We start from the raw sequence: 27,823 nt of genomic DNA, 5'->3' as shown, positions 1-27,823 counted from the left end.
ATGAGGGATAATTTCCTACAATTGAACACCGATAAATCAGAGATCGTGTTATTCGGAGACGCAAAATTAAGATGGTCTCCTAATTGGTGGCCAGAGGAATTAGGACTGACCCCGCCCCCAAAGCAGACAGTAAAAAATCTTGGAGTGAGAATTGATCAGGATTTAACACTGGAGGAACACGTAAACATCACAGCCAGGACTTGCTTTCATCCTCTTGGCACTCTTCGAAGGGTTTTTCCTTTACTACCATCAGCTACCTGAAAAACATGTCAGAAACAGGGCAACAAAGGGTTCCAGACGTGTGTTGATTTAAGCGTCACACACGGAGTCTCCACAACGCTGCAGAACAAAGAAATCTCCTCAGCGCGATATAACAAAGAAAATGGCGCCTGTGTTTACAGCGGAGCCGCCTCATAACACGCTTTTGAAATTATGCTGTGTACGGGTTGAGAAAGTGAGCGGAGAGGGGCTCAGCATGTGAGCAGAGAGGGGCTCAGCATGTGCTGCTTCTCCTCACGCAACTATTTCCTCACCCTGGGCTCCATAAGGAGGGTGATAGGCACATTCGGTCAGTTGATAGTTGCCGTCTTCCCCGCAGAGTCAGAGACCCGCCGCCATCTTCTCCGGGCATAGCCACGCCCCCCCAATTGTTCCGATGTTTAAGTGAAATTTTTCACTAGCAATAATCATGTACCATAATTGCAGTCTTCTTTAGAATGTTAACTAAACAGACATGCATTGCATCTTTGCATTAATGGATGACTGTATTTTTATATGTTTTTATCAAAGGTGCCAGTTGATGGAGTTGTCATTATGCACCAGTTTCCATTTTCCTCCAGTCTGCAGCGGATGTCTGTCATCACCCGCGTGACTGGATCGAATGAGTTAATGGGTTTTATGAAAGGGGCACCGGAAATGGTCACCAGCTTTTGCCTGCCACAGACAGGTAGGTGGACTTTCTGCCATGGCACAGTCTGAAAATGGGCAAAGGGTAGCAAGTTTGTTCTTATGTACTTTTATCTATAGATTTAAACATATTGACATTGCATAATACCAAAGTATGTTATAATACAAACAGACAGATAGCATGTATAATATGTATGCTTTTCTTGAGATAAACAATTTTCAATGCCAAACACCATGTACCTGTTACATTTCTCAAAGTACTATTAAATGTTCATGACTTTCACCTTGAATTAAGTTCATACTCTACAAATACCCCGAATAATTAAGCACAATTGTCCTCTGATCAGGACATTTGTAGTAGTTAATATATTTTGCAGAGGTTATTAACTGTTTTTAATTTCACATCCCTTAATTAGAGGCTGGGAATAATTCCAAGAAGGGCAATTGACAACAATCAACACCCTGCAGCATCTGGGCAATAAAGTTGCTAGTACCAGATGTCCTTAACCTCACCATCACAAGTAAAAATGCATTGACTTTCTCAATTCACCTCAAGTCCCTGCTACTAAACCTATCATGATTTGGGAGGTCTTTTACCAGCAGGTATGGTCCAAGGCAGAAGGGATATAATGCTGCTGAAACATTCCCCACACTGTGGGGAAGGATGCTCTAAATTCACAGGGAGAAATAAAGACATCAGATTGTTGAAGCAGTGGACCTATAACTTCCATCATTGCCCTGGAGGTCACACATTGAATTATTGATAGGATACTTCCCTCTTTTTCAATAAAGTATTGTTTTCGCTTAAAACTTTGTTTTTATAATAGCATATTAAGTACACATGCTGTGTAATACTGAATGGGGTCTTTGGCTTCCCCACACTATTCTCTTACATTCATTACCATTTCCCTCTGTTGTCAGTCTTGACGTTCACACACCATACAATGTGACTTCCCACACACCCTGGCCCTGCCTCAAAAGTACAGAACAGCTAACATTCCATTTCTTTCATACATTAATCTCTCGAGACCAGATTCACAAACCTTTTTTTCCATGATAAAGTGTGTCTTCATGTCAGTAAACTGGAATCCTTGTGCAGATGCAGTATGTTAGCCATCACAACTCTGACCTTGATGTGGTGGCCATGAAGATGAAGTGAGAGACACTTAACAAGGGACCTTCAGGGAGGAGAACCTGCAAACCTTGACACACAAACTAACTCTGATTTGGCCAATAAAATGTAAACAGTACTTGACATAGGGGAAGTAAATTATCCTATCTCTAGTCCTACAATCTCCATGGCTACCAATGAGATGGAATATGTTTTTTTTTCATAGAACAAGGTTGAGGGAAATGATGTGGGCTAGAAAGAAAGGAGTCTGAGGTGATACCCGGTAAAGGCAGGACAGAGATCAAGTATCAGTGTTCAAATATGCAATTAAAGCACGTTCAGTGCTATAAGCAAGCATGGGTTCCACCTGAGAGCTCTCTGTAGCAAGACTCTGTATTTAACTCTGGAAAGTCAGGATGTCATCATGAAGCAGCAACCACAGCTCGGGATGAGGCAGCTCCTTCACTGGAGCAAAGCTGGCAATGTGTCCTGAAGATTGCGGACAAGGGTTGTTCAGGTTCTAACTCCAGAGAATATCTCTAAATAATGATTAACTGCAGACTGTGCATTATTTTGTCTAACACCAACTTCTGGCAAGAGTTACTTGGGTCCAAACTCCTATTGGTATCCCAAAAAGATGTCACTTCAATCTGAACGAGATTGTGCTATTTCAGGGTGTGACCGACCCTCCAGTTGAGTTTCAGTCGGGGACAGTAATAAACTAAAAGATTAACTTGTCTCTCTCCTAGAGCACGTGAAATAAAGCTATGCAAGGTCTCTTCTCTGAAGACTCACTCTATAGAAGAAGCTGTGTGAAAACCCTGAATACGCTGGAGCATCACAACTGAGATCCTACTGCTGGCTGAGAGTCTCAGTAACTGGCAGCTGGGAGTGTGTGGGGGCCTCTCTTTATGGACAGACCCCACCCAAGATGGCTGTTCTGGATGTGCAGCACAGCAGGGCAATACCTGACCCCCGAAAAAGTGGCATGAAAGTGATAGAAGCCAAATGGTTGCCAATCAACAGTGCAACACATGAAGAATGCAGTTGGTGACCAGGCACAGGGCGCCCCAGGTGTGTAAAGCACCTTTGTAAATGTGACAAGCTCCCGACAGTGGGGTCTTGACACTTAGAAAGTAAGGCTCACTAAAACTGTGCGGATACCTCTGGGTTTATAAGCAGTCAGGTCAACTAAAATCATACAGAGAAGCCCAACAAAGCTTTGCCTGAAACCCTAGTGCCAATACATTTAAAAAGCTTCTATCAAAAGAGTCCAATGAAGATGGGCTCTTGATGTCCTCGCTGACTTAACTCATGCATCTAATTCTGAGGTGTCACTTTTGTTCAGTACACTATAAAGTAACAATGTGCTACCTTCATGCTAGCACCTGTCACCTGCCTCAGGTATTGGCACATATATGCACTGTTTCAGCTGCTTTTCATAAATATCATTTATCAGGCATGAATCTATTCTTTTCACTGGTTGCAGTTCATTCATCTCCCCTGGATGAGGAGAATCGTTGTCTGAGGGGTAGTCCTTCAATTGCAAGTAAGCAGGATGACAATAGCTATCCTCAGTCAATGGCTGCACTGAGGACAATGAAAGAGAAAAAGGGGCGTACCTCTACACCAAGAAACATGTTCTATTGCTGTCCTTCTGCTTCTGTCACATGACTCTGTCTCCCCCTCCACTCAAGGCCCTGGTCACAGAGAGTTATTGGAAGCCATCAGTACATTCAGGTAGGCTCATTGTGGGTTGTGTGTAAAACACAGATTTTGCAACAAATGGTGCAGGAAAGCAAACGAAGATGGATCAAGAAAACTGGGGCACGCTACCAGGGACATCGACTTTTGACTCTGAGATCTAATTTTGATGACTGATCCTATCTTTTTCTCAGATAACCTCGTTTATTACTAATACCTGGGAATATTTCTCCCTTGGTATCTACTGAATTTTCAAGAAAAGGTTTAAGAAGTACATAATATATCATACTTTGGAGTGTTTACCTACAAGGACATTTTGGAAACGGGATGAACGGATGGACTGTGATATTTAGGCCCTGAAGAAGTCGACTGTGCATTGTTCTGCACGACGAAACATGTGTTGGCAATTTTTTTGCATATTGAGAAAACTAAGATCAACTTCTGTTTGAGAAACAAACTACCTGGCTGCATTAGGATGTGAAGATTACAAATAAAAAATTGAACTTGGACTTAGATCAAGAGTTTTTTGGATACTATAAAAAGATTGAAAAGTGTGCTTAGCGGGACTTTGTATTAGATAAAACATTGAACTAAAATCTAAATCTAAAATGTAATCTTCAAAGACTCAAGACCCTCCAAGAATGCATGCAAAGAGCACAAAGCCGTGAACACAAGGCACAGCCTACCCAACCCAAAAAACAAATGCTTTTGTCTCTGCATAAAGCATGACCATTGCTTTTGTTCTTCAAGGACATGGGCAGGCTGTCGATATTTGTGGAACTGCCATGGGAAGGATAGTCCATGTTATCTGCTTTGCCTTAATTTCAGAGTCAAGAGAACAATGGAACAAAACACTTGTCCTCTCCAAAGACAAGTTCAGCACATCAACAAGAACAAAATACTTCTGAATGACATCATCACCAAAAATCTGATTTATCTCATGTTCACAATACGACCATCCTATACCTACGGGGTCTAGACATTATCAGGGAGTTATATGAGACTCAGCAGCAATATCGTTACATTTCTGTGGCAAAAAGATACAAAATAAGAAAGCTGTGGAAAACATAGTATTAATGTAGGTACCTATATTTGTTTCCTAACATAATTAAATGATTAGAAAGACCCTTCAATGAAATCCGTAGGGTCTCCCAAGTCATGTGTATCTGGACTTCATGTCACTTGCTCTGTCTCCTTCGCACATAGCTCTTGTCACCAGGGTCTCTTCACACTCCCACACCTTGTCTCACCTGCATGCTGTATGATTGATTGTATACACATGCCATACTTTTTTGTTGCTGCTAGGTATACATGTGCAATTTGTAGTGTTTTGCTTTAACTTAGAATTCTAGGTGGAATGTTTGAGTTTGAATATGATACTGTTGTAACCTCGAGGAGGTGAATGAGCCGGCTGCTGCACAGCATCCAATTATCATTAAAGATATGATTACTCTACCTCATCGTGTCCCGACCTAATCACTATACAATTCCTTGTCATTTCTTAAAGTGCTTCTTAAATGACTTTATAACTGTTATGTCATGTTGATTTGTAGAGCACACCAATCACCAGTGAGGGTATCAAGGCGCTGAGCAGGTGTGTAATCTTGTGATCCAAGTCAGATTATTCGAAGAGCCAGGTCTTCCATATCCTATGAAGTTCAAGTGGCAAAGAGGAGGTTCTGATGTGTAGTGGTGAGATGTAGGAGAACAAGGGACCTCCTGCTCTGCTGTTGCAAATTTGGGGGGTTACGCAAGTGAGACTGAGGCTGAGCATAAGTGTCTGGAAGGATTGTGCAAGTGCATGCAGTTGTTGGGGTATGCAGGTCCTATGCCATGTAGGGCTTTGTAGGTGTGTGTAAAGAGTTTGAACTGGTTGCATTTTTGAATGGGGAGCCAGTGAAGCTGTGGGGAGGAGAGATGTGGGTCCAGCAGGGAAGGGTGAGTATGAATTTATCGGCGGCATTCCGAATGGTCCGAAGTCTGTTCAGGAGCTGCTTCCCGTGTACAATGTGTTGCCATAGTCGAGCCTGCTTGTGAAGAGTGCTTGTGTGACAGTCCTCTAGTGTTCTGTGGAAGGCACTTGAAGATTGTCTCCAGCATCCGCAGGACTTGGAAGAAGCCAACGCTCACTCGGTTGACCTATGCCATTATGGTGAAATGATCATCCAGGATGATCACCAGATTTCAGGCGTGGTCGGTGGCCGTTGTTGTGGTCCTAGTTCTGATGGCCACCAGGTGGCATTCCACAGGGAGTTCCTGTTTCCAAAGAACAGTCCTTCTGTTTTGTTGGAGTTGAGTTTCAAGCAGTTGGTTCTCACCCATTCTGCTACCAAGGTCATGCAGTTGGTGAAGCTGGTTCTCATGACGGTGTCCTGTCTGTCAGGGAGAGGATGAATTGGGTGTTGTCTCTGTAGGAGATGATGGTGAGGCCTTGACATCTGAAGATGTTGGCAAGCATTGTCATATAGACATTGAACAGAATCAGGCTGAGAGGAGATGATCTGCGGGGGACTCTGCATATGAGATTCTAGTACTCAGATGTGAAAGGAGGCAGTCTGGCTCATCGGGTTCTTCCCGTGAGGAAGGAATAGATCCAGTTAAGACCTGGTCCTTGTATGCAGGTCTCGTGGAGACTTCTGATGGTTGTGTTATGGGAGACTGTGTTGAATGCTGCAGAGAGTTTGAGTAGGAGACGGGCAACTGTTTCTCCTCGGTCTAGGATGGTCATGATGTCATCTGAGGTTGTGATAAGTGCAGTTTCTGTGCTGTGGTTCTTTCTGAAACCTTATTGTGTGTTACCCATAGATGATGAAGCTAAAGGTGGCTCGTGAGTTGTTTTTTGATTATCTTTTCACTCCTTTTTGCCGGGAAGGGAAGCAGGAAGATAGGATGGCTTGATATGTCTGAAGGTTTCTTGAGGAAGGTATTGACCGCTGTGTGCTTCCAAACTTCCGGGAAGGTGGCTCAGGTGATGGAGGAGTTTCGGATCTCAGTCAGTGCTGTACTAATTGGCAATGCACCGAGGTTATAGATGTGTTGAGGGAATTGGTCTGTTGGTGCCCCAGAGCAGACAGTCTGAATGATTATGGTTGATTCTGCACTTGTGATAGTCTTCTAAGCAGGCAGGTGATTGTCTTGATTGGTGAAGGGCATTTTGCTGTTGAAGATGTTGGATAGGTCTTTGCACAGTTCATCAGAGGGAGTGGTGCTATTGATGCAGGGTGTTGGTGTGGTGAAATCATTGATGTTCACAAAGATTTATTTCCTGCTGTTGGAGCTCCCTTTGATGCGTTCAGCTACCACTCTTTTCTTGGTGTCTTTAGGTTTCTGGTGGTATCGTCCGAGTGCAGCTTTAAATTTGGTTCTGATAGATGCTTTGCAGCAGAGTGTCCACTTTATCTACAGCTGTTTGCAGTGTCTGTCGGTGTCGGCTGAAGGTCCTCTGTATACTGGCTGACTTGCTTGTTGGTTCTGCTCTGTTGAGTTTGATTGATGCGATGGAGTCTGTGCAGTTTTTGATCCAATGTCTCTGTTCATGTTGGCTGTAGGGTTGGGTTAGCCCATGCTGAGGACATTGAGCCAGACTCAATCAGAGATTTTGCTCCAGCTGCAACTGGGTAAGCTGACATTGGTGAGTGCATTGAATTGTGGTGAGTAGATTAGGAAGTGGATTTTGGAGTGGTCAATCCATGTGTGAGGTGAGGTTGAGTTGAACTTGATGCCGTCAAAGATGGCAAAGATGGGGCCTCACATGTCTCTGACAATGTGTGTGGGTTCTGTGACAAGCTAGGTTAGTCTGATGGTAATTAGGCTTTCTATGTGGGCTACGGAGCAGGGATTGGTTCTGTCTTTCAGGTAGAAGTTGAGGTCCCCGAGGAGTACAAAGACTTTGGGGTCAATGGTGAGTGGGGTGATAAAGTTTGTAGTGTGGTTGATGAAGGAAGCTCGTGGTCTCGGTGGTTGGTAGATGAGGCTTCCACTTAGGGTGAAGTTTTTGGAGATTTGAAGTTCCATGAACAGACTTAAGTCCCTCGTGGTCATTGAAGCTTAGAAATATATTTTTTAGCAACCATGAACTATCACAATATTGCCTGGTGAGCTCTAGGGAATTAAGTTAATTGTGAAGCTATTTTTCTGCCTTTTGGCTTGCTTCATGTAGAAGTGTTCATAAAAAAGTAATTGTTTGATTTAATGATTAATCAATTATATGTGATTATTAGTCATTCAAACCCTGTTTACCCTTTCCCAAACAGTGCCTTCAAATTTCTCAAGTGAGCTTGAATATTATACGTTGCAAGGGTTCCGGGTCATTGGACTGGCGTACAAACCCCTGCCTGCAAAGTCAGACTTTGGCATGGACAGTTTCACAAGGTAAGGTAGAGGACAGCAACTCTTATCTCATGCATGGGAATAAGTTCCATTCTTAATCAAAAACACTCCTTCCTATGTGGATCACAGATAGAGAGTGTAATTTGTTTTTAAAACTTTACCACCTTTGCCAAGTTTACTAAGTTTAAAAAAAAAAAACAATAGTTGACAAATAATCTTGCAAATAAAGTGGGTTTGCTGAGAGAAAGATGATTCGCTTAGGAATCTCTCAGGGCAAAAAAGCAAATAAATGTTACCTTTTCTTTTGGTGGCCTATATGCACATCTCCCAATTCAATGCATCCAGGTTCACCCATATCCATGGACCTTCATCTCTCACCATCAACCCTAGTGTGCCCCAAACAAGGACCACATCTGTCCAGCCCCTCAAGACAGACTACAGCCCTGGCGGGATCAGTCAGGTTCTGAAAGTGGAGTACTCAGTGTGCAGCTGCCCAACTAATCTCCACACAAATACCATGTGCCCCTATGCAAGCTACACTGTAAAATCCTCCGTTCCCCTATGTTCTGGTGAGGTGAAATAAATGAATTAGTATTTTATTTACCTAGGTGAATGTGGTAGCAACATCCATGTTGTTAGTTTTGATAAAAACAATACATCGGGATTTTTCTATGCTGAAACCCACCCTGGCTTGATGAAGGCAAAGAAAAGGTGGATGCTCATGTGATATAACATACACTCTGGCTTGGGATGGGAGGGGTGGTGATCATATGTTATGATGAACCCAATGGATTGATGAGGGACAAGGGAGCAGTAGGGATCATATGCTGCTGTGAACCCAATGACTTAGTGTGGGCCAAGGGAGGGGTGGAAATCACATGTTGTAATACATTCTTAAATCAGCAGAGGAGAAGCACTGAAGGCTTTAAAGCAATAAGCCTATCATACATTTTCCTTGCAACGTTAATGGACCCTCAGCCCCATCACAGGATCCCAAATCCTCCACGTCATTGCCTTCCTATAGCAAGCTTCCACTATTTAAAAGACCAAAGAAGGGGCTGTCCCATTTAAGAACCCAAAAATAATGAGACAAGGAGTTTATGTATGTTCCCGCATGGCTATCTGTGCATGTGTTAAAGAAACAATCATCTAATAAAGTAATTTAAAAAGGATTTAAAATGACCTAAGAAGTGTAAAATACATTTAAAGATTATGTTTGTATAGTAAAAAAACAGCACACGATTTTCTATTAGCATGTGACTTTTATAAGATACAGTGCAACCTTTAAATTAGAAGTGCTTCTTTACTTCCCACTACTCAGACCCCTCTTCCTGCCCTCACTACTTTGCCAAGTCCCACCCTACATGTGCCCCAACTCCTGAAAGCAAATTACCTTAGGTAACTTGTTGTGACTATTATCCATCTTATGTACAGGACAACTATCATTATCAAAGGCCGATAATGAGTGGGCTGAAAAACTGATGGAAATTCCCTCCAAACCAGAGTTACTTATATCGCAGGTATTGGTAATTTATAGGGAGCATATACTGTATGATTAGAAGTTGGTTCGGGGTGGGGTGGGGGGGCCCCTGCTAATGGGGAAATATTGGTAAAATTAGAAATGTCACAAACCAACTGTATCGTTATTTAAAATTTTTCCAAGGTACCACAGTATTGCAGTACCTCTTTTAAAAATACATGGGGGCCGCTGTGCTGAGTACTGGGGTGGTACTACAGTATCACATTGCTGCAAAGAATGAATTTATTTGTAACTGAACCTCATGGTGGGTCCCTCTATGAACCCCACAAAACACCCGGGGGGTCAAGGTATCCCTACCCTGCCCCTTAGTCTTTGTTTTTGATTTTTAGGACAAGTGGACCAAGTCCAAGGGTGCTAAACTGGAGGCCTCAACATTTCTCTTCATGTTGTATCAATCCAATCAGACTATGTGTTTTGACCTTGCTGCCCCGCGGTACTCTGTGGTATGAACGTAGTGTGCCCTGAATTATCTATACATTTTGAACCTTCGTTTTGGAAAAATTACTGATTTGTTTGCATACTTTCTGCATGAAGGTCCAGCTTTCTTCTAATTTTGGTGTCATTCTACTTAGACGTTTTAGCTGTAGCACTGTTCAAAATTCCTGTTGGAAATTGCATGGGAAAAAAACCTTTTGGAAACCCCTTTCTCTAAACTCCTGCTTGATGGATCACCCAGAAACATTCCCGAAAGGAGCTGCGTGGATGAACTTTTATTTTTAGAAAGTTTCATTAGGATTCATCAAATGGCTACATTCAGCGTTTTTTGAGAAAGTAAGGTTCAAAAGTTAGTAATGCATAGGTGTGGCTGAAGGAGAGGCCGCAACATCAACAGAAATGCTATGACCTCCATTTTAGGAATTGGGGACTAGGTCCCCTTATCTTGAGTTTAGAAAAAATAACAGACAAAGAGGCAGAGTTGGGGTACCCCGACCCCTCTGGCTCTTGTGGACCCCAGGGGTAAAAATATTTTCAAACATCATGCTCCCACACAACCCAATGTCCCCACTACCATGGGTGGTCTTGTAGGAGTGCAGCGGGATTACAACGGGACTAAAAAAAATATGGGATGGCTGTGAGTGTATGTGGGGTGGTTGTTCACCCACATGGGGTTGGACTCAGGGCCTGAACGCAGGACAAGCACTGCACCTAACCCCCTCACTGTGCACAGCTGAAGTATACACATATAAGGTAAGGTTAAGTAAAAATATCTTGTATTAATATAAAAACTAACATTTAAAATAAAAAAAACTCTGAAATTCACCATTTATACCTAACTGACTTAAAAATGTATAACTTACACCCTCCTGATGCACTGCTTATGACCTCACATATTACATCGCTCATGACATGTTAAATCATATCATTGATGACATTACTGATGACATCTCAGATCTGTGGAGGTGGAAGCTATACTTAGCTCAGTTACGTGGAAATAGTTAATTTTAATATTTTGATTTGTTTTAAATTTTTGCTTTTATATTATTACAAGACCTACTTATAACTCAATGTTAACCTTTGTTATGACATTGAAAAAACACTGAAATTCGCCATTTCAGTTATTACAAATAACTAGCAATCATGCCCTAACTTAACTATGACGCGCACACTCGCCATGCATAATGTTCTGATTCATGATGTAATTTTAGATGTCATTAAGGATATTAGCAATGCAGTCATTGAACATGTATGGGTGTGTAATATGTGAGTGTATGTGATGAGCCTGGTGAGTTAATGAGCTATAATTGCTTTAGGGCCCAAGTTTTAGTTACATGAGATAACAGTAACTGGTGAATTTCAGTGGCTTTGCTAGCTTGAAATCATTTGTTTTATCTGACATTTCGCTTACTATAAAATCCCTTTAATCTTTTGTTTTTTAATGTAAAGTAAGCTATAACAATTTCTAGCTATATTAGCACTACAATCTTTGTTTTTTTAATGAATATCTATTTGTTTTAATGCAAAGTGAAATATCCATTGGTGTGGATGGTGTGGGGTTAGGTCCGGGGTTTGTCCTGCCTTTGGGACCCACCCTTTTTTTCGGCCCCTGTTTAATGTGCCACCCTTAATCTTTCCAAGGAAAAGCTGAGGTAAATGAGGCTTTTTTTGGAAAGTGTCTTGAAGATTCATCAAACCGCACCAAAAGTATTAGCAAATCAGAATATCCCTTTCATATGAAAATGGTCCTAACTATAGCAACCCAGTGGCAGCCACCTGGTTCATTGGTCCAGAAGAAATCAAAAAGGTGCCACACTGTTCATTTCTGGAGATGAAAATTGATAATAAGCTAAACTGGAAAACGCCTATGAGCCACACACAATAGAAATTGGTGGTTGGATCAGAATCAATAAAAAGCTTTGTTGTAAAATATGGTGGAAACGCCATTGGATCTACTGTGACTGTTACTGATGTCAAACTGACTTCAGTCTGTAGTTATGGAACAGTATGCTGGTCCGTGGAAATAAATAAGAGAATAGATTCAACATTTATGGGGGATTCAGAAAATGTTCAATCTATGGAAAACGACTCTTCCCCAATGTTTAAGCAGGATAGAATTGGCTCAGTTATCGATCATGGCTCAAATAACTATCCACCACAATAATTATTAAATTGACTATAAAGGGGTGTCCCAGAACACAATCAGATATATTATAAACAAAGGACTGGACAACCCTAACTGGGGAAACGGAGCCAATCTTTTAATGGCCATCCTGACAACCAGAGGGCATTAGCAAGGGTGCGTATTAGCACCACTGCAGTTCAATTTATTCCTTGCTGATCTTCCACCAATTCACAACTGGGGTCTGTTCAGCTATGTAACATAGTCTATGCCAATGATCTGGTGATAATGAGTAGAACACAAGTCGGGATGCAGCATCTCATGAAAGCGCCAAAGGAGTCCTTCGGAATGAAAATAAACGGTAAACAATCTAAAATAATGTAATCGGGGGTAAGGTCCTCAAATGGAAGACCAGCTGTCACCAAAGGGGGAGCAGAATAGACACAACCAACAGCTATGAATATCATGGCATCACCTTCGACAGTGACAGCTCTTTCCAGTCTCACAAAGAGGAGAACAAAAAGAAACGGGCGGCCCTCACAGCAGACCTGGCAGGGCTGTTTAGACATCTAAATGGAACCTCCTACATCCCGATTCTTGAAACCGCCAAAGAAAAAATAGCATCAACCCTAGTTTATGGGTGTGATGCGCCGAGAGGCAGAGGCATCTTGGTCCTGGACAAAATCTCAGTTTGCATATACTGGCGAATCTTTCACGTCCCACAAAGCACTTCACTAGCACAAATCAGGCTTGAGTTTTGGCTAATTAAGCAATCTTACGCAAGAGGAGCAGCCTTTGATGCTCTCTGCTATAAGCCCAACTCCATCAACTACTATGTTTTGGAGGAGATCGCAAGAAAGCCACATTTACCTTTTCACAAATATCTCAATGATACTATCGAACTGCTAGGCCTGGCGGAATTTTGGCTGACCTCAGCAAGCCTAGACCAATTCAAAAAGGCGGTATCAAAATCATGTGAATTTCAACATCGTTAGCGGACAAGTTAGCCCTAGCGAAATCCTACACGCCTGGGTTGTACTGAACAGATATACGTCCCTGAGATCTCAGAAATACCTCATGGAAGCTCTTAACCCCATCACTCAGGTCCGTCCTACATCATAATTGGCCCCTTAATGTAAGATTATAATAATAATAATAATAATCCACAATTGTAAAGCGCAAACAATCACCCGTAAGGGTCTCTAGGCGCTGGGGGCCGTCGGCAAGATTAAGCAAGCTATTGCCCAGAGTCACATGGGGCTGGGCTAATCTGCCGCCGTGGATCGAACCGTGATCCCCAGATTCTGGAGTCAGTCGCCCTGGCCGCGGCGCCACACCTCTTCTAATTTCTTTGCATATTGTGCATGGTTTTAAATAACTGAAACAATAAACATGTTTGGAAATGCTTTCGCTTGAGTTGTATGGCATTGAAAGTGAAATCGATAGTCTCTGGGTAATTAACAAAAGGTTTTATTTGTCATGCATTTTAAACGTTTTATATTTTTAGAAACATTTTGATGATGATATTAATTGATAGGCCCGGTTTCACATTGGCATTTTATTGAATTCGTTCTCTAGAGCATCTAATTACTATTGACTTTTGTACTTTTGGCACACGCATTTTAGTCAGCTTATACTGATGGTTGAGCGTAACAACTGCGCCATTGCACATCTATTGTATACGTACTTTATCGGAAATCAATCCTTGGAATAAGACAAACAGCACCATGATACTTATCTACCGCACAAGTACTTTACAAGGCAGCATGATAATAGGTTAGCCTATAGACTGTTGAGGCAACCCGGTGGGACTCGTTTAAATGCAACATGAACCTGTACAAATCAGATGTATACTGATGCGCTGTAGTGAGCAACGGATGAGTGTATTCTTAAATCCCTATGTATGTACTGTATTTTATTCTGTTTTTTACTTTTATGGCCTTGTAGGTCGAAATAAAGTATTTTGAATTGAATTGAATAAACATGTTTACTGGCTTTCATACTACCTATAAGTCCCTTGTATATGGTACAAAGTGGGCCTAAGTACTGGAATGTTAATGTTACTAGGTGACTTCAGCACCCATTGTGCCAGCCACTATAGTGTCAGTGTAATAATGCCTGTAGGTCTACCATTGTAGGATGATTGTTTTATTTTAAAACTGCAAATTCGACTTGTCAAATGTGCTCTTTTTTGAAAGGCCTAAACCTCTTTTATATATTCAAAATTCACCAGCAAATAGGTCCATAAGGCATGGTGCATGGAATTTAAAAGTAGAGCATGCAAATGTTCAAAGTTAAACATATCCTTAAGTGAAAAGGCCCCAAAGGCGATTTTCACTGTAGCAGGGTTAACTGGTACATTGGGGAGCATTGGGAAACAATATTAATATTTAAGAAGGTTATTTCTAGAAAGCTACAAAATTCATTTTTGGGCATTTGTAAAAATTATAACAAGCCCAATTCTACGTGGGAAGTTGGCTTTGTAATAAGTAATTTGTAAAAGGAAATTTTAAAAAGTTACCTTTCACTTGGCTGAAACCGACTTACCTTCCACCTGCCCTAAGCATGTCCTTTGGTAGTGCATAAAGCTCCAGCTCTCCTGGGATCATGTACTCATTGACACAATGGACTTACAGTTTTTTTTAAGTTGCTGTGGGGTTGCTGCACTATCTGCATAACCCACAACATTAACAAAAATGGTAGGTGGTGGCCCTGTCCATCACTGGGCACTACTAAGAAAAATAAAATATATCCTCCTGTCTCTCATTTACCCTTCACATTTTTTATTATATTTTTAGTTGCCTCTGTACCCACCAGGTGTACCCAAACCTATTTCTTAAACTAGGTGTCCACAAGGGGAGAACCAATGAGCCCGCAGTCACTGCTTGCTCTCCAGCAACCTCCGTGGTGGGAGCCGGCCCTTTTTCTTTTTGCTAAGTTAAGTGGATGAAACCCACATCACCAACAATGCTTCTATTGTTGGGGGCTGCAGGAAAGCCTCAAGGACCCTGCAGCCTCAGCCTACTCTACAGCAAGCACCATAGTAGGTGTGTGTGTGTATATATATATATATTCACTGAAAAAACCATAGGTTATAGGGAAAGTTATAGTTAGTTGGGAATTTCACTCATGCAACACCATAGAAATTACCCCGTTATAGTTAGTTCAGCTAACTATAACTCGCGCCCCCGCAATGCCCTGCTGATGACGTCACATATTACATCACTCATGACATGGTCAGTGACATTGTGGTAAATATTTCGTTACCGGTACTATTTTTTATGCGGTAAAGTCTTAGTGAGAATAACTCAGTAAAAATAAGAGGCAGAATCCGTGGTATTAGAGGTTTTAAAAGGGCTTTATTCCTATACGAAGGAAGACAATTCGAATTGTGGGCCTTCTATTCCATCACCACGAAAGTTCAGGAAGGAAGGGAGCATATATTATTGACAGATGAGCAGTTTTATAGAAAATGCATTACAGTGAAACAGATGCAGGAGGCGTAACAGCTGATAATACAGAAAAACTGTGCATACGTAACTTAATAGAGGCGTAAACATGGGTGTAACTAAATACGTCATTAAACATGATGTCACAAGTGGGTTGCTCCATAGGAGAATCCTGCAATGTCAGTAGAAATATTCGGCAGAGATGCGCGCGCAGCCGCATGACGTGTGATTGACGTGCAACTAGAGAGTGAAGGGGACTTGACATTTAGCTCTACATGTGGAGACAGAAGTCTGGGGTTATGTCAACCTAATCCCAAATCATATCTAATATCCTATGTTTAAAGAACTGTGTTATCCAAAAGGAAAGGTCTCTAGGATAGAATCTATTCTATACTGACTGTTAGTGCGTGTACAAGCGTCTAAGTGTCTACACTAGATGCGAGGGGGTAGGAATATTCCATGGTAACGGGGCTATGAATTACTTGCATGAGGACAGCGAGGCCTGGCCCCTTTGCACGGTAGCTGGAGGAATGTTTACCTAAACTGCTAGACAGGAATGCATCGGATGAGGAGCGAAGGAGATAATCTCGAAGGTGAAATACAGTTTTTGGCAGGCGATAGGCTGGATCAGGCACCGTTAGCCGCGCAGGGAGTAGGACAAAGTTCATGGTCACAGATGCAGGCTCAGACTGGAGCTTTCAGAGGCAGAAGGCAGGAAAGGCTTGATGACAGAATTCGGGCCTACTCGCCTGAATCTGTAAAATGTGGAAAGTGAACCATATAAAGTCGGTGGCCTTTCATACTTAGGAATGGAATATCTGACCCATTCATGGCGGGTCTGAAAGAGGACATGTTGACGGTGGACGCACATATATTTGCGTCTTCAAAACTGGAGTAGGAGGGAACATACATGTACTTATAGCATGTACATGGAGCCGTTGGGGTCTACGATAGGGGACATAACTGATCACAAAATTCATATTTCCTCATTCCCTCCTTGTCCCCTACGGACCCTCAGGAGATATCGATCTTCATCAATCCATCGATCTGTTCATATAGCATCATTTGTTCTTCTTTCTTCTTCCGGGATCTTGAATGAAAACGTGGATGTGGGATACACGATGTGGCACACAGACCACAAATCGCTGGCCCACATTGTAGACATAAGCAGCAACTGAATAGTATGAGAAAGCCAATACCTAGGAAGGATAGGATTCTCCATCCCCAGGCTGACAACACGCCCCAGAACCAACCGGACCAAGTCCAGGTGCCTGGACTCTGGTGTATCTGGCTTATAATCTTATGAAGGCGGGTTATGGCTTTATATACTGACGGCGAATTTTCTGGTATGAAAATGCAGCAACTTGATCCGATGACCCTACAAGCTCCGCCCCTATCGGCCAGGATGACGTCAAGGACAAGACGATTTTGAAGCACAACAATCCGCATAGCAGACTGCTCTTCTGTTAAATTGCCTAAGGCGGAAATAGTCTCGTTCACTACTGCTTCAAGGGTTCTGGTTAATCTACGTATCAGCTTACTATTAGTGACTGTACCTATATAGGGAAAGAATCCTTTATTGAAATCTGTGTATTTTTCCCATGCTGTTTCAGTGTAATCGACAATTGGGAGATCTCTCTGTTGTCTATTGTGTACTAAATGGGTATTTCTATGATAATCAGGAGGAGCTAGGAAAACAGGTGGCAGAAGGAATGCTATGTAACAAGTACCATCCCAATCTAGAGGTAGACATATATATGCGGTCTGGCCACATATGAAGTAGGAATGATGGGAAGCTCTAAATGTAGACTTGCCTTGATCACTGAATTTTATTACAGTGGTGCATTTACTGTGGCCCATGTGTATGGAACCATTCTTTTTTATACATAATTCCCCTTTTACTGGGAATACTGACATGGCGGGCAAGATTGGTGTAGCTTCAGATTCAACGTTCAGGATCATGAGGTTAAGTGTAAAATTACCTAATCCATATACTTCATTTTCTAGATCAGTTCCTGTTCTTTTGGGGAGTCCCTCCTTGTTAGGGTAGCAGACTTTAAGTAAAACTAGGTTCAGGTTTCCCCAAACCCAGTTGTCTTGATAAACTGCGGAATTTGAATCTAAGGAATTAATCAAACTAAACCATGCTCCACAGGAGCCATTGTGTGTGAACGGATATGGAAAGAGGGGCAAAACTCCCTTATAGTTTTGATAGGGAGGGAGTCGGCCACATATCCAACAATTTGTGGCATTGCTGGTCTGATGGGAATGATGTAACATACTAATGAATGTGTTGTTGCGCAGCGCAAATCTATATGACAACTCATGCGGAGGAAATTCGCTAAAAGAATGTTCTGCAGTTATATTGTAAGCATGTTTAAGAATAGGGTAATACATATGCAATAGTATGCTGAAAAAAATAATCAGAAGACTTAGAAAAAACAAAATTAATAATGTTAGTGTGCAGTGACTACGGAGTGATTTACAATACGCATGCTTTTTCAGCTGCATTCGCTGATTTCTTTCTCTATTCTGGTCTAGAGGATACATGTCAGAGACAAATTCAACCGATTCACCTTGGAGAGGACTTAAACAATCAAATTGTCTGACTTACTAGACCTCAATTTTAGTTTATAAAGTTCTGGTTTGGTTAATTCAACCAAGGGGAGCTTTGAGTCTGTCTTTGAGGGAATACAGGGTTGAGTATTTATACTGGATGGTAGTCCATAAAATTTCTTGATATGACTCGAGTGCAACCACCCTTTGCGACCTTCAATCTTCACGGCAGTCCTTGTAGTCAGTAGAACCAACTTAGGCGACTTCCACCTAGGATCCAGTTGGGTCTTCCGGTCGAAATTCCTGACCAAAACCAGGTCACCAGGAACCATGTCATGGGGCTTCACCTCAGTATTATCGGGAAAAGCTGCGGTTACCTGTGAACGACAAGATTGTAGTGCAGACATCAAGGAAGCCAGGTAATCTGTCAGCATATTACAGTCAACATCAGTTATTTTGCGAGGTATAGGCGTCCCCCACATATTTGGTGGTCTACCGAAGATCACCTCGTACGGGGATAGCCCAGTTCGAGAATGTGCTACCATTCTCATGTAAAAGAGCGCAACTGGTAAGGCTACTATCCAGTCGACACCTTTTTCGCTACATATTTTGGACAATCTAATTTTCAGAGTTTGATTATGGCGTTCCACGAGACCTGCGGCCTCGGGATGCCGGACACAGTGGAATTTCCACTGGTAGCCTAACAAAAGGGAAACGTGTTTCATTAGTTCGGATGAGAACGGTTGGCCGCTATCTGAGTAGACAACACGTGGTAAACCGTACCGTGGGAAGAATTCTCGAACTAACTGTTTGGCAGTAGTCGGAGCAGTGTAATCTGAAACCGGGTATGCTTCTGTCCAACGGGAAAGAGCACAGACAACTACGAGGACATATTTGAATCCTCGACATCGTTCCATCTGGATATAATCCATCTGGAGGACTTCAAAAGCATGATCGGGAGGTTGAAATCCACCCTGCTCTACGGGGATGCTTTTACCTGGATTAAACTGACAACATATCATACAGGTACGAACTTTTTGTTTAGCTGCTGCTCGTAAGTGTTTGTTGAACCAAATGTGTTGAATGCTGTCTAGCATAGCTTTTTCTCCTAGGTGCGCTGGACTATGTATTGTGTTAATGATGACTTGGACCATAGAGTCGGGAAGAAACCATATAGATTTTTCCTTCGTCATCCATCCTTGATCCGTTTGGATCCCTCCTAATTCAGTCCATTTCTTTATTTCTTCTGGTGTAGCATGTGTCTGTATGTGAATTACATCAAGGGCGGGATCCTTAACTGTCATGCAATGTGTTAGTGTCGGGACTATTGTCTTTGTCATGTCAGTTGTGAGAGTCTGATTCTGAGCAGTCTGTTTAGCTGTTCTGTCAGCTAGGTCATTACCCTGAGAAATGATATCGGTAACTTTTGTATGGGCTTTGCATTTCATAATCGATATTGCAGTAGGTAGATGAATCGCGTCTAATAGGGTTTGAATGAGGGGTCCGTGCTGGATGTGGGCACCGTGAGAGGTTAAATAACCTCTCTCTCGCCACAGTACGCCGAAGTCATGGACGACTCCGAATGCATAACGTGAATCTGTGTATATATTGACTTTCTTATTTTTGGCTTGAATACAGGCTTGTGTCAGAGCGATGAGCTCTGCTGCTTGAGCTGACAAAGTGTTAATACGATTTGTTTCAATGACTTCAGTGTCTGTTGTGACTGCGTAAGCGGCCACTAACTCTCCTGTACTTGTTCTCATACATGACCCATCTACATACAATGTCAAGTCTGGATCTGACAAAGGGATATCTGTCAAGTCTTGTCTGGGTTTCGTCGTGATAGTAATAATTTCGACACAATCATGTGCCAATGGATCTGTTCCGCTCACTGGTAACAGTGTGGCAGGATTTAACGTATTGCAACGTCTGATTTCTATGTGTGGCTGAAACAATGTCAGTTCGTAACCGGTGAGTCTCGCTATAGTCAAGTGTTGTGTTTGTGTGCGGTTCAAGAGAACCTCTACTGCATGTGGTACTTGTACTGTCAGTTGATGTCCTAACACTATGGCATCGCTTTGTCTGATTGCTAAAGCTGCTGCTGCCACCGATTTCAGGCACGCAGGAAGAGCCTGAGCTACTGGATCTAATGTACTAGAGAAATAAGCACATGGTTTGTGTGATCCTGCTTGTTCCTGAGTGAGTACTGACAAAGCAGTACCTCCGCGTTCTGTAACAAAGAGTGTAAACTGTTTGCTGTAACATGGTGTTGCTAAAACAGGTGCTTGGCATAAAGCTTTCTTTAAGCTTTCAAAGGCGTGTGTATGTTCTTGAGTCCAAGGGAGGACAGTCGATGTGGCTGCCTCCTGTGTTGTCAACTGGATGAGTGGTTTTGCTAGAAATGCATATTGAGGGATCCACTGCCTACAGTATGAAGTGAGGCCTATAAAAGCCCGCACCTCCTTTTGTGTCTTGGGTGATGGCATGTTAGCGATTAACTGGATGTGGTCAGGAGTAAGCTGCCTTCCCTCCTTGGACAGCGAGTGCCCAAGGTAAACAACTCGCGGGACACAGAATTGCAGCTTAGAAGGGGACACCTTGTGCCCTTTGTCGGCCAGAAATTTCAAAACCGTCAGTGACGCTTTTTCACATTCACGTTCGCTTCGGGCGGTGATCAGCAGATCATCGACATATTGAAGCAAGGCAGTGTTAACTGGCATGTGGATACTGTCAAGTTCTCGTTTCAGTGCTTGGCTATAGATGCTGGGGCTTTCTGTAAATCCTTGAGGTGCGCGTGTGAATTTAAAACTTCGTCCATTTAAACTGAACCCGAACAAGTATTGACTTTCCGGATCTATTGGGACGCTAAAGAAAGCATTCTTGAGATCAATTACAGTGAAGAACGTTGCTTCTGAGTCAATAGCTGTTAGTAATGAAGAGATATCTGGGACCACGGGGTATTGTGGTACAATACATTTATTTAATTCGCGCAGATCAATAACTAATCGATATACTGGTGGTGCTTTTGGATCCGTTCTTTTAAGAATCGGAATTATCGGGGAATTACATACATTGGAGTCTGTTTCGACAACCACTCCTTGTGTAATGAGCTCGTCAATGATTTGCAATAAAGCCACAACAGCATCGGGTGGTAACTTGTATTGTCGCATTCGTGGTAGTATTACTCCTGTTTTTAGTGTGACACGATATGGTGTAATATTCATGCAACCAACATCAGTGGGGCCTTGTGCCCATAAATGTGTAGGTAAATTCTGCAGTCGGTGATCCATGTCTCTGGACCTTTAAAATCACGTAAAAATAGTCGTACTCCTTCCGGAGAACAACATATTATAGCTCCTAGAGCTTTCAATGTTTTTATACCTAACAAGTTTTCTGGACATGATTTAGTGAGCAATAAATCTGTAGTACGTGTCAATGGACCGACTGTAAGTGGAAGAGGTTGTGTTACGTCATTTATTATAGGTGTTCCTGAGAATCCAAGGGAAATATTTTGTGAGCCTGAGAGGGGTGCCCCTGGAACTTCACTGCGTCTTATAGTTGTTCTGCTTGCCCCTGTATCAAGTAAAAACTTTCTGTCTTCCCCTAATAGTTCACTATGTACATAAGGTCCCTCTTGATCTACAGGAACCTCAATAAGGGGTAAGCCAACTTCCCTCTCTAGGCTATTTCATGTGTATCGCTGATAATCGGGATAATCTGCTTGTGCATACTGATACATCTGTTGTGTTGTCGCTTGTGTTGCAGCAATAGGCTGCGCTTGTGGTGGTGCTACGGTCTGTTGTGGAGCTCCTTGTTGCGGAGCTAGTTGTTGCGGAGCTAACCTAGGTTGTGCATGCTGAGGGATTTGTTGTTGATTCTGATCCTGTCTAGGTGGACGTGGTCTCTCCTGCGTTCTACCTGTAGCAATATTATGTTTCAGGACTGGACAATCGTGTATATAATGACCTTGTTGTTTACAATAGTTACATGTCCCTTTCGTAGGACCTGCGGAATCACCCTTTTGATGACCATCGGCTGGAACTGACTGAGCAACAAGCATTTTCATTTTTGTATCTTTCATACGTCTTTGTTCGTGTTCTTGTTCTTCTCTAATTCTATTGTGATGATATTGTAACATCTGTAACATCTGTGATGGGGTATTACCTTGCCAGGTACTTTCGAATTCCAATACTCTATTCTTAACTTGTAGCAGAGAATTTTCAACTAATTTTGTCACGAACAGATGTGGATATGACTGACTACTGGCTTTTATACCACTATTTATACCAAAACATTTTTCAAATCGGGAATAGAAATCACTAGTGTCTTCATCTGGTTTTTGTTTACAGGCTGATATTGCACCCCAGTCTTCCTTTTTCGTAGTTAATAAACGTGGCAGTACCTGTACTAGTAGCCCTGCTAGGGCTGTAGTCTTTTCCCCAAGCCCTGATCCTGCAGCTCGGGCCCTTTCTTCGTTTTCTAATGCTGTCCAATCTATCTTTTGGTCTCCCACCTCCCATTCCTTTTCTTTGAGTTTCTCATAAACACCGGAGGGTAATAGGACTTTTAATATTTTCATAATATCGGGGTAGGTATACTCTCCCATGAGTAACATGTCCTTTATTTCACGGTGGAAACCTGCTGGGTCCTTGTCATGGCTGGGTACTACTTTCTTCATTTCTAATAATTCTAGTTTAGTTATAGGCGTGTACACAAACACGCGTGTAAAGTTATTACCGTCACCTCTAATTGGGTGTACTTCGCGTAACGGGTTCTGTCTATCTATGTGATACATTTTTCTTCCCATAATGGGAACTGGAACGTGTTCTGGGCATACGAAATTTAAATATTGGTTCCGGAATTCTAGAATTTCTTTAATCAAATCAGTACTTGACCCTCTCCATATGTTCGTGAGTAGTTCTGTCAATATTTCAGGTAAGGGTCCTGGATCGGAGTGTTGGCTTTTATATAATATAAGGAGGTGTTGAATCATGTATATACTAGCTAAACGCTGTTCGTATGGGTCAAGATTCAGAAACGTGTGTGCAAGTACATCATCATTGTAGTCGCTGGGACTGTCAGCCCATTGTACTGCTGACCTAGCTAATTCTTGTTCGTCCATGGAATCGAGCATATGGTACCCTCTTCGATCTCGGAGTAATTTATCAACGGCTTGGAATAGGTGTTCGGGGGATTTTGTATTTAACATAGGATTTGGAAAATGTCTATTATATTCTGGACGTATTGGACGTATCGGGTCATTAAAGTCTCTAGTATTATTATGGGGTCTTCCTCTACCTACATAAGCTATTGTTTCGACTTGTTCTGATTCTTGCTCCTCCTCCTCTTCTGATTCTACTCTGTCTGTTTCTCGTCTTTCTTTATGTATTCGTTCTACTTCCTTGCGGATCTTTCGACTCATGGCGATTATACACGCCTGTCTATCGTGTTTCTCTTCTGATATGTTCTGACCCCATTTGACAAGTCTTTGCATGGTATCGTGATCTGCCCCGGGCCTGTCTTGATTCCTAATTACACAATTTATGAAAAAACGTAGTAGCTGTCTTTGGACATCCACTTTCTGATATTCCATAGCTTCGTTAATACTTTCTGGACCTCGCCCTGTGTGGACAAAGCGATATATTTCGTCTAGGTGTTCACCCATTCCTGGTATTGTCATTAAATATAATGTAGCTCGTCTTATACGTAGTGATGATATGAGCAATTTATCCTGTCTACCTGGTACGGGGTCGTATCTACAATCCACAAGCTGTTCTTTAAACATGTCGGATGTCGCTAATTGGGGTGTACGTTGGAGTGCTAAATCTCTAAGGGTCTGTTTATTTCGCGGCGGGGTGGCAAACATGTCTGTCGTACCTCCTGTAGCACCATCTGAGGCGCTAGGCACGAAAGGATTCATTGGGCGTAGGATAGAGATTGTGGATGCGGGAAAAACTGTAGAAACGGACGGACCTGTGGGAACTTGTGTAGGAGTTTGTAGTTGCGGGGGTACAGACGGATGCTCTTGGTGTTGAACACCATCGGCAAGCGGTGAGTGTGGTATGGCATTAGCATACTCGGGAGCTACGTCATCTAAATAAGAGGAAAGGAAAACGTCCTTTGCTGTTTTGGGATGTGTTTTGGGATGTGCTTTTATCGGAAGCAATGGAGGAGTTAAATCTTTTGGTATTTCCGGGGTAGCCTTAGGTAACCCTTCGGCCAAAAGAGGATACATACCATTCATAAGAGTGTTTCTTTGTCTATCTACTTGTTCTGAGTTTACTCGGGTACCTTCCTCAAGTAATAGATTTTCTCGAGTTTTATTTGAATTCTCTCTACCTTTCTCTTCCTGTCTGTGTGCTTTTTCTGTACGTCTGTATGATTCTTTACGCCATAATTCAATGGCATCTTTCTGTGACTGTCTGGCTTTCTTTTTCCATAATTCTTCTTCTACTCTCATGATGCAATCTGCATCCCAGGTCCCCGTTGCGGGCCATCTCTGACTCTCTGGTAATTCTTTGGTGTAGTCCACCCATAAATCAAGAAATAATACGGCATCTAGACCATGCTTATGATACATAAAGTATCCTGGAGTGTCCCTAGGTGGGATGGGAACAGCTTCTTCGAGTACCCCTTTTCTAGTTTTGATCTGTCTTAGTTTCGAAAAGAGCGGCATTTTTAGATCTTGTTTCTAGAACACACTTTATACGATGAACACAATAATGAACAGTCATTCACACCACAATGTATAGAACGTATTAAAACATTTAACATTTAACAGTTTTAACGAACAATGATAACTAATAGAAAACTGGTTACTGACATAATACTGACACTAGATAATACTTATTTATATGCAAGACATACTATATATACTGCTAAACAGTACAGATACACTGCTGAAACAGTGCAGACCGGATTTGTGTACCCAAACCCGTCTTGACCGGCACAGACTATGTGCACGTTAAGTGCCTCCCCGGTAATGGTACTCACCGGGTAGCTCGGAACGGAAGGCCTCGGAACGGAACTGAAACTGGACCGGACTGGACTCGACTCGACTGGACTCGGAACTTCGGAACCTGGTGGGCCTCTGTATACCTCGGATCTTGCTCTCTCAGCTAGGCTCTGGTCGGGATACTTCGCACTTCTCACCGCCTCGTCTGGGTGTTGATCGCAGCCTCAGTCACCCCCGCTCGGCCGGAGGGAGATACAGGAAATCCTGTGGGTACGCGTTTTTGTCCGTTCAGCTGTGGCAGGAGACCGGGCCTGCAACGCACCGCCGGCGCGTGAGATGAGAAAGTGTCCCTGTTCGGGCGCCAATTTATGTGGTAAATATTTCGTTACCGGTACTATTTTTTATGCGGTAAAGTCTTAGTGAGAATAACTCAGTAAAAATAAGAGGCAGAATCCGTGGTATTAGAGGTTTTAAAAGGGCTTTATTCCTATACGAAGGAAGACAATTCGAATTGTGGGCCTTCTATTCCATCACCACGAAAGTTCAGGAAGGAAGGGAGCATATATTATTGACAGATGAGCAGTTTTATAGAAAATGCATTACAGTGAAACAGATGCAGGAGGCGTAACAGCTGATAATACAGAAAAACTGTGCATACGTAACTTAATAGAGGCGTAAACATGGGTGTAACTAAATACGTCATTAAACATGATGTCACAAGTGGGTGGATCCATAGGAGAATCCTGCAATGTCAGTAGAAATATTCGGCAGAGATGCGCGCGCAGCCGCATGACGTGTGATTGACGTGCAACTAGAGAGTGAAGGGGAATTGACATTTAGCTCTACATGTGGAGACAGAAGTCTGGGGTTATGTCAACCTAATCCCAAATCATATCTAATATCCTATGTTTAAAGAACTGTGTTATCCAAAAGGAAAGGTCTCTAGGATAGAATCTATTCTATACTGACTGTTAGTGCGTGTACAAGCGTCTAAGTGTCTACACTAGATGCGAGGGGGTAGGAATATTCCATGGTAACGGGGCTATGAATTACTTGCATGAGGACAGCGAAGCCTGGCCCCTTTGCACGGTAGCTGGAGGAATGTTTACCTAAACTGCTAGACAGGAATGCATCGGATGAGGAGCGAAGGAGATAATCTCGAAGGTGAAATACAGTTTTTGGCAGGCGATAGGCTGGATCAGGCACCGTTAGCCGCGCAGGGAGTAGGACAAAGTTCATGGTCACAGATGCAGGCTCAGACTGGAGCTTTCAGAGGCAGAAGGCAGGAAAGGCTTGATGACAGAATTCGGGCCTACTCGCCTGAATCTGTAAAATGTGGAAAGTGAACCATATAAAGTCGGTGGCCTTTCATACTTAGGAATGGAATATCTGACCCATTCATGGCGGGTCTGAAAGAGGACATGTTGACGGTGGACGCACATATATTTGCGTCTTCAAAACTGGAGTAGGAGGGAACATACATGTACTTATAGCATGTACATGGAGCCGTTGGGGTCTACGATAGGGGACATAACTGATCACAAAATTCATATTTCCTCAACATCACTGATGACATCACTCATGACATCTCAAATGACATCACTGATGACATCACTGCCAGGCCCCGAGGACCCCATGCACCGGGGACGACCCTCTCCTTTGGTGACCGTGGGAAGAGCCCCAATGCCCCCACGGTCCCTGCCGGCTCCCTGCATCCTGCGGGAGCCGACATTGCTTTTCCACATGGGGAGTTGCTGACATGCAGCTCCCCGTGTGGAAAACCAATCTGCTTTGGTATTTGGAACAAACCAAAAACCAAACCAGAGTTTTCTATGACAGGGCGGGAGCCGCGAGGCTCCCGCCCTGCCATGGCAAACTGGAGTGTCCCGGGGGTGGGCAGCCCGGGACATTGCAGGAGCCGGCCCTGGGGGGTGGCGGTCCCCAGGGCCATCACTGGCTCCAGGAGGGGTCAGCGCAGCCCCCCTCCCAACATTGCAAAGCCCTGGGGGTGGTGGTCCCCAGGGCTCGGGGTTCCGTTATGGACCCCTGCATTTAAATATTAGTGCCCCGGGGAGGTGACGGTCCCCAGGGCATGTGGGCGGGGCGAGCCCACCCACATAGGTATTTTTTTTTTAGAAGAAGCCCCGGGGGGGTAGCGGTCCCCGGGGCTGCGGGGGGGCAGTGTGCCCCCTGCGATTATTATTTATGAAAGCCCCGGGGGGTTGCAGTCCCAGGGGCGTGCGGGGGGGGGCGAGCCCCTCACACAGGTATATATTTTTTTTTTAAAGAAGCCCCAGGGGTGGCGGTCCTCGGGGCTGCAGAGGGGGCAGTGTGCCCTCCCGTGATTAATATTTATGAAAGCCCCGGAGGGTGGCAGTCCCCGGACAGTGTGGGGGGATTGGGTGCCCCCCACACATTTTTTTACTGCCCCTGGGACCTGGCCCACCCGGGGGCTTCAACTAAGCGAAGCACGGGAGCCTGCGCTTCATTTTTTTTTATTTTCTCAGCCGGATTAGCGCACCCAGCCCGAATTCGGCCGATTTTTCTTTTAAAAAAATGCTTTTTTGGGCCCAGGGGGTTTCTACACTGCCCCCTTTTCTTGTTTTGCATGTTTGTTTTACTGTTTTCGTGTGCCTCGGCTGTACGAGGCACAAGATGGCTGCCAACACTTCCTGGTTTGAAGTGTTGACAGCCAATTAGAATGCAGCTCGTGATC

At 43.2% G+C, this 27,823-nt stretch overlaps 1 protein-coding gene across 3 annotated transcripts in view; it reads left to right on the top strand.

Annotated features, from left to right (window-relative positions):
* The window catches only part of LOC146788638 (putative cation-transporting ATPase 13A4), a 619,876-nt gene that overhangs the window by 298,124 nt on the left and 293,929 nt on the right, over positions 1-27,823 (top strand). For all 3 annotated transcript variants that reach the window (XM_085635832.1, XM_085635831.1, XM_085635830.1), the window contains 2 exons: positions 790-946; positions 7,975-8,092. In XM_085635832.1, the coding sequence (XP_085491958.1) occupies positions 790-946; positions 7,975-8,092 (275 nt within the window). The remainder of the gene's footprint in view (positions 1-789; positions 947-7,974; positions 8,093-27,823) is intronic.

Source organism: Triturus cristatus, chromosome 11 (genome assembly GCF_964204655.1).
Source record: "Triturus cristatus chromosome 11, aTriCri1.1, whole genome shotgun sequence".
NCBI lineage: Eukaryota > Metazoa > Chordata > Amphibia > Caudata > Salamandridae > Triturus > Triturus cristatus.
Note: the sequence above shows the minus strand (reverse complement) of the source record. Positions and strands in the feature narration are given on the sequence as shown.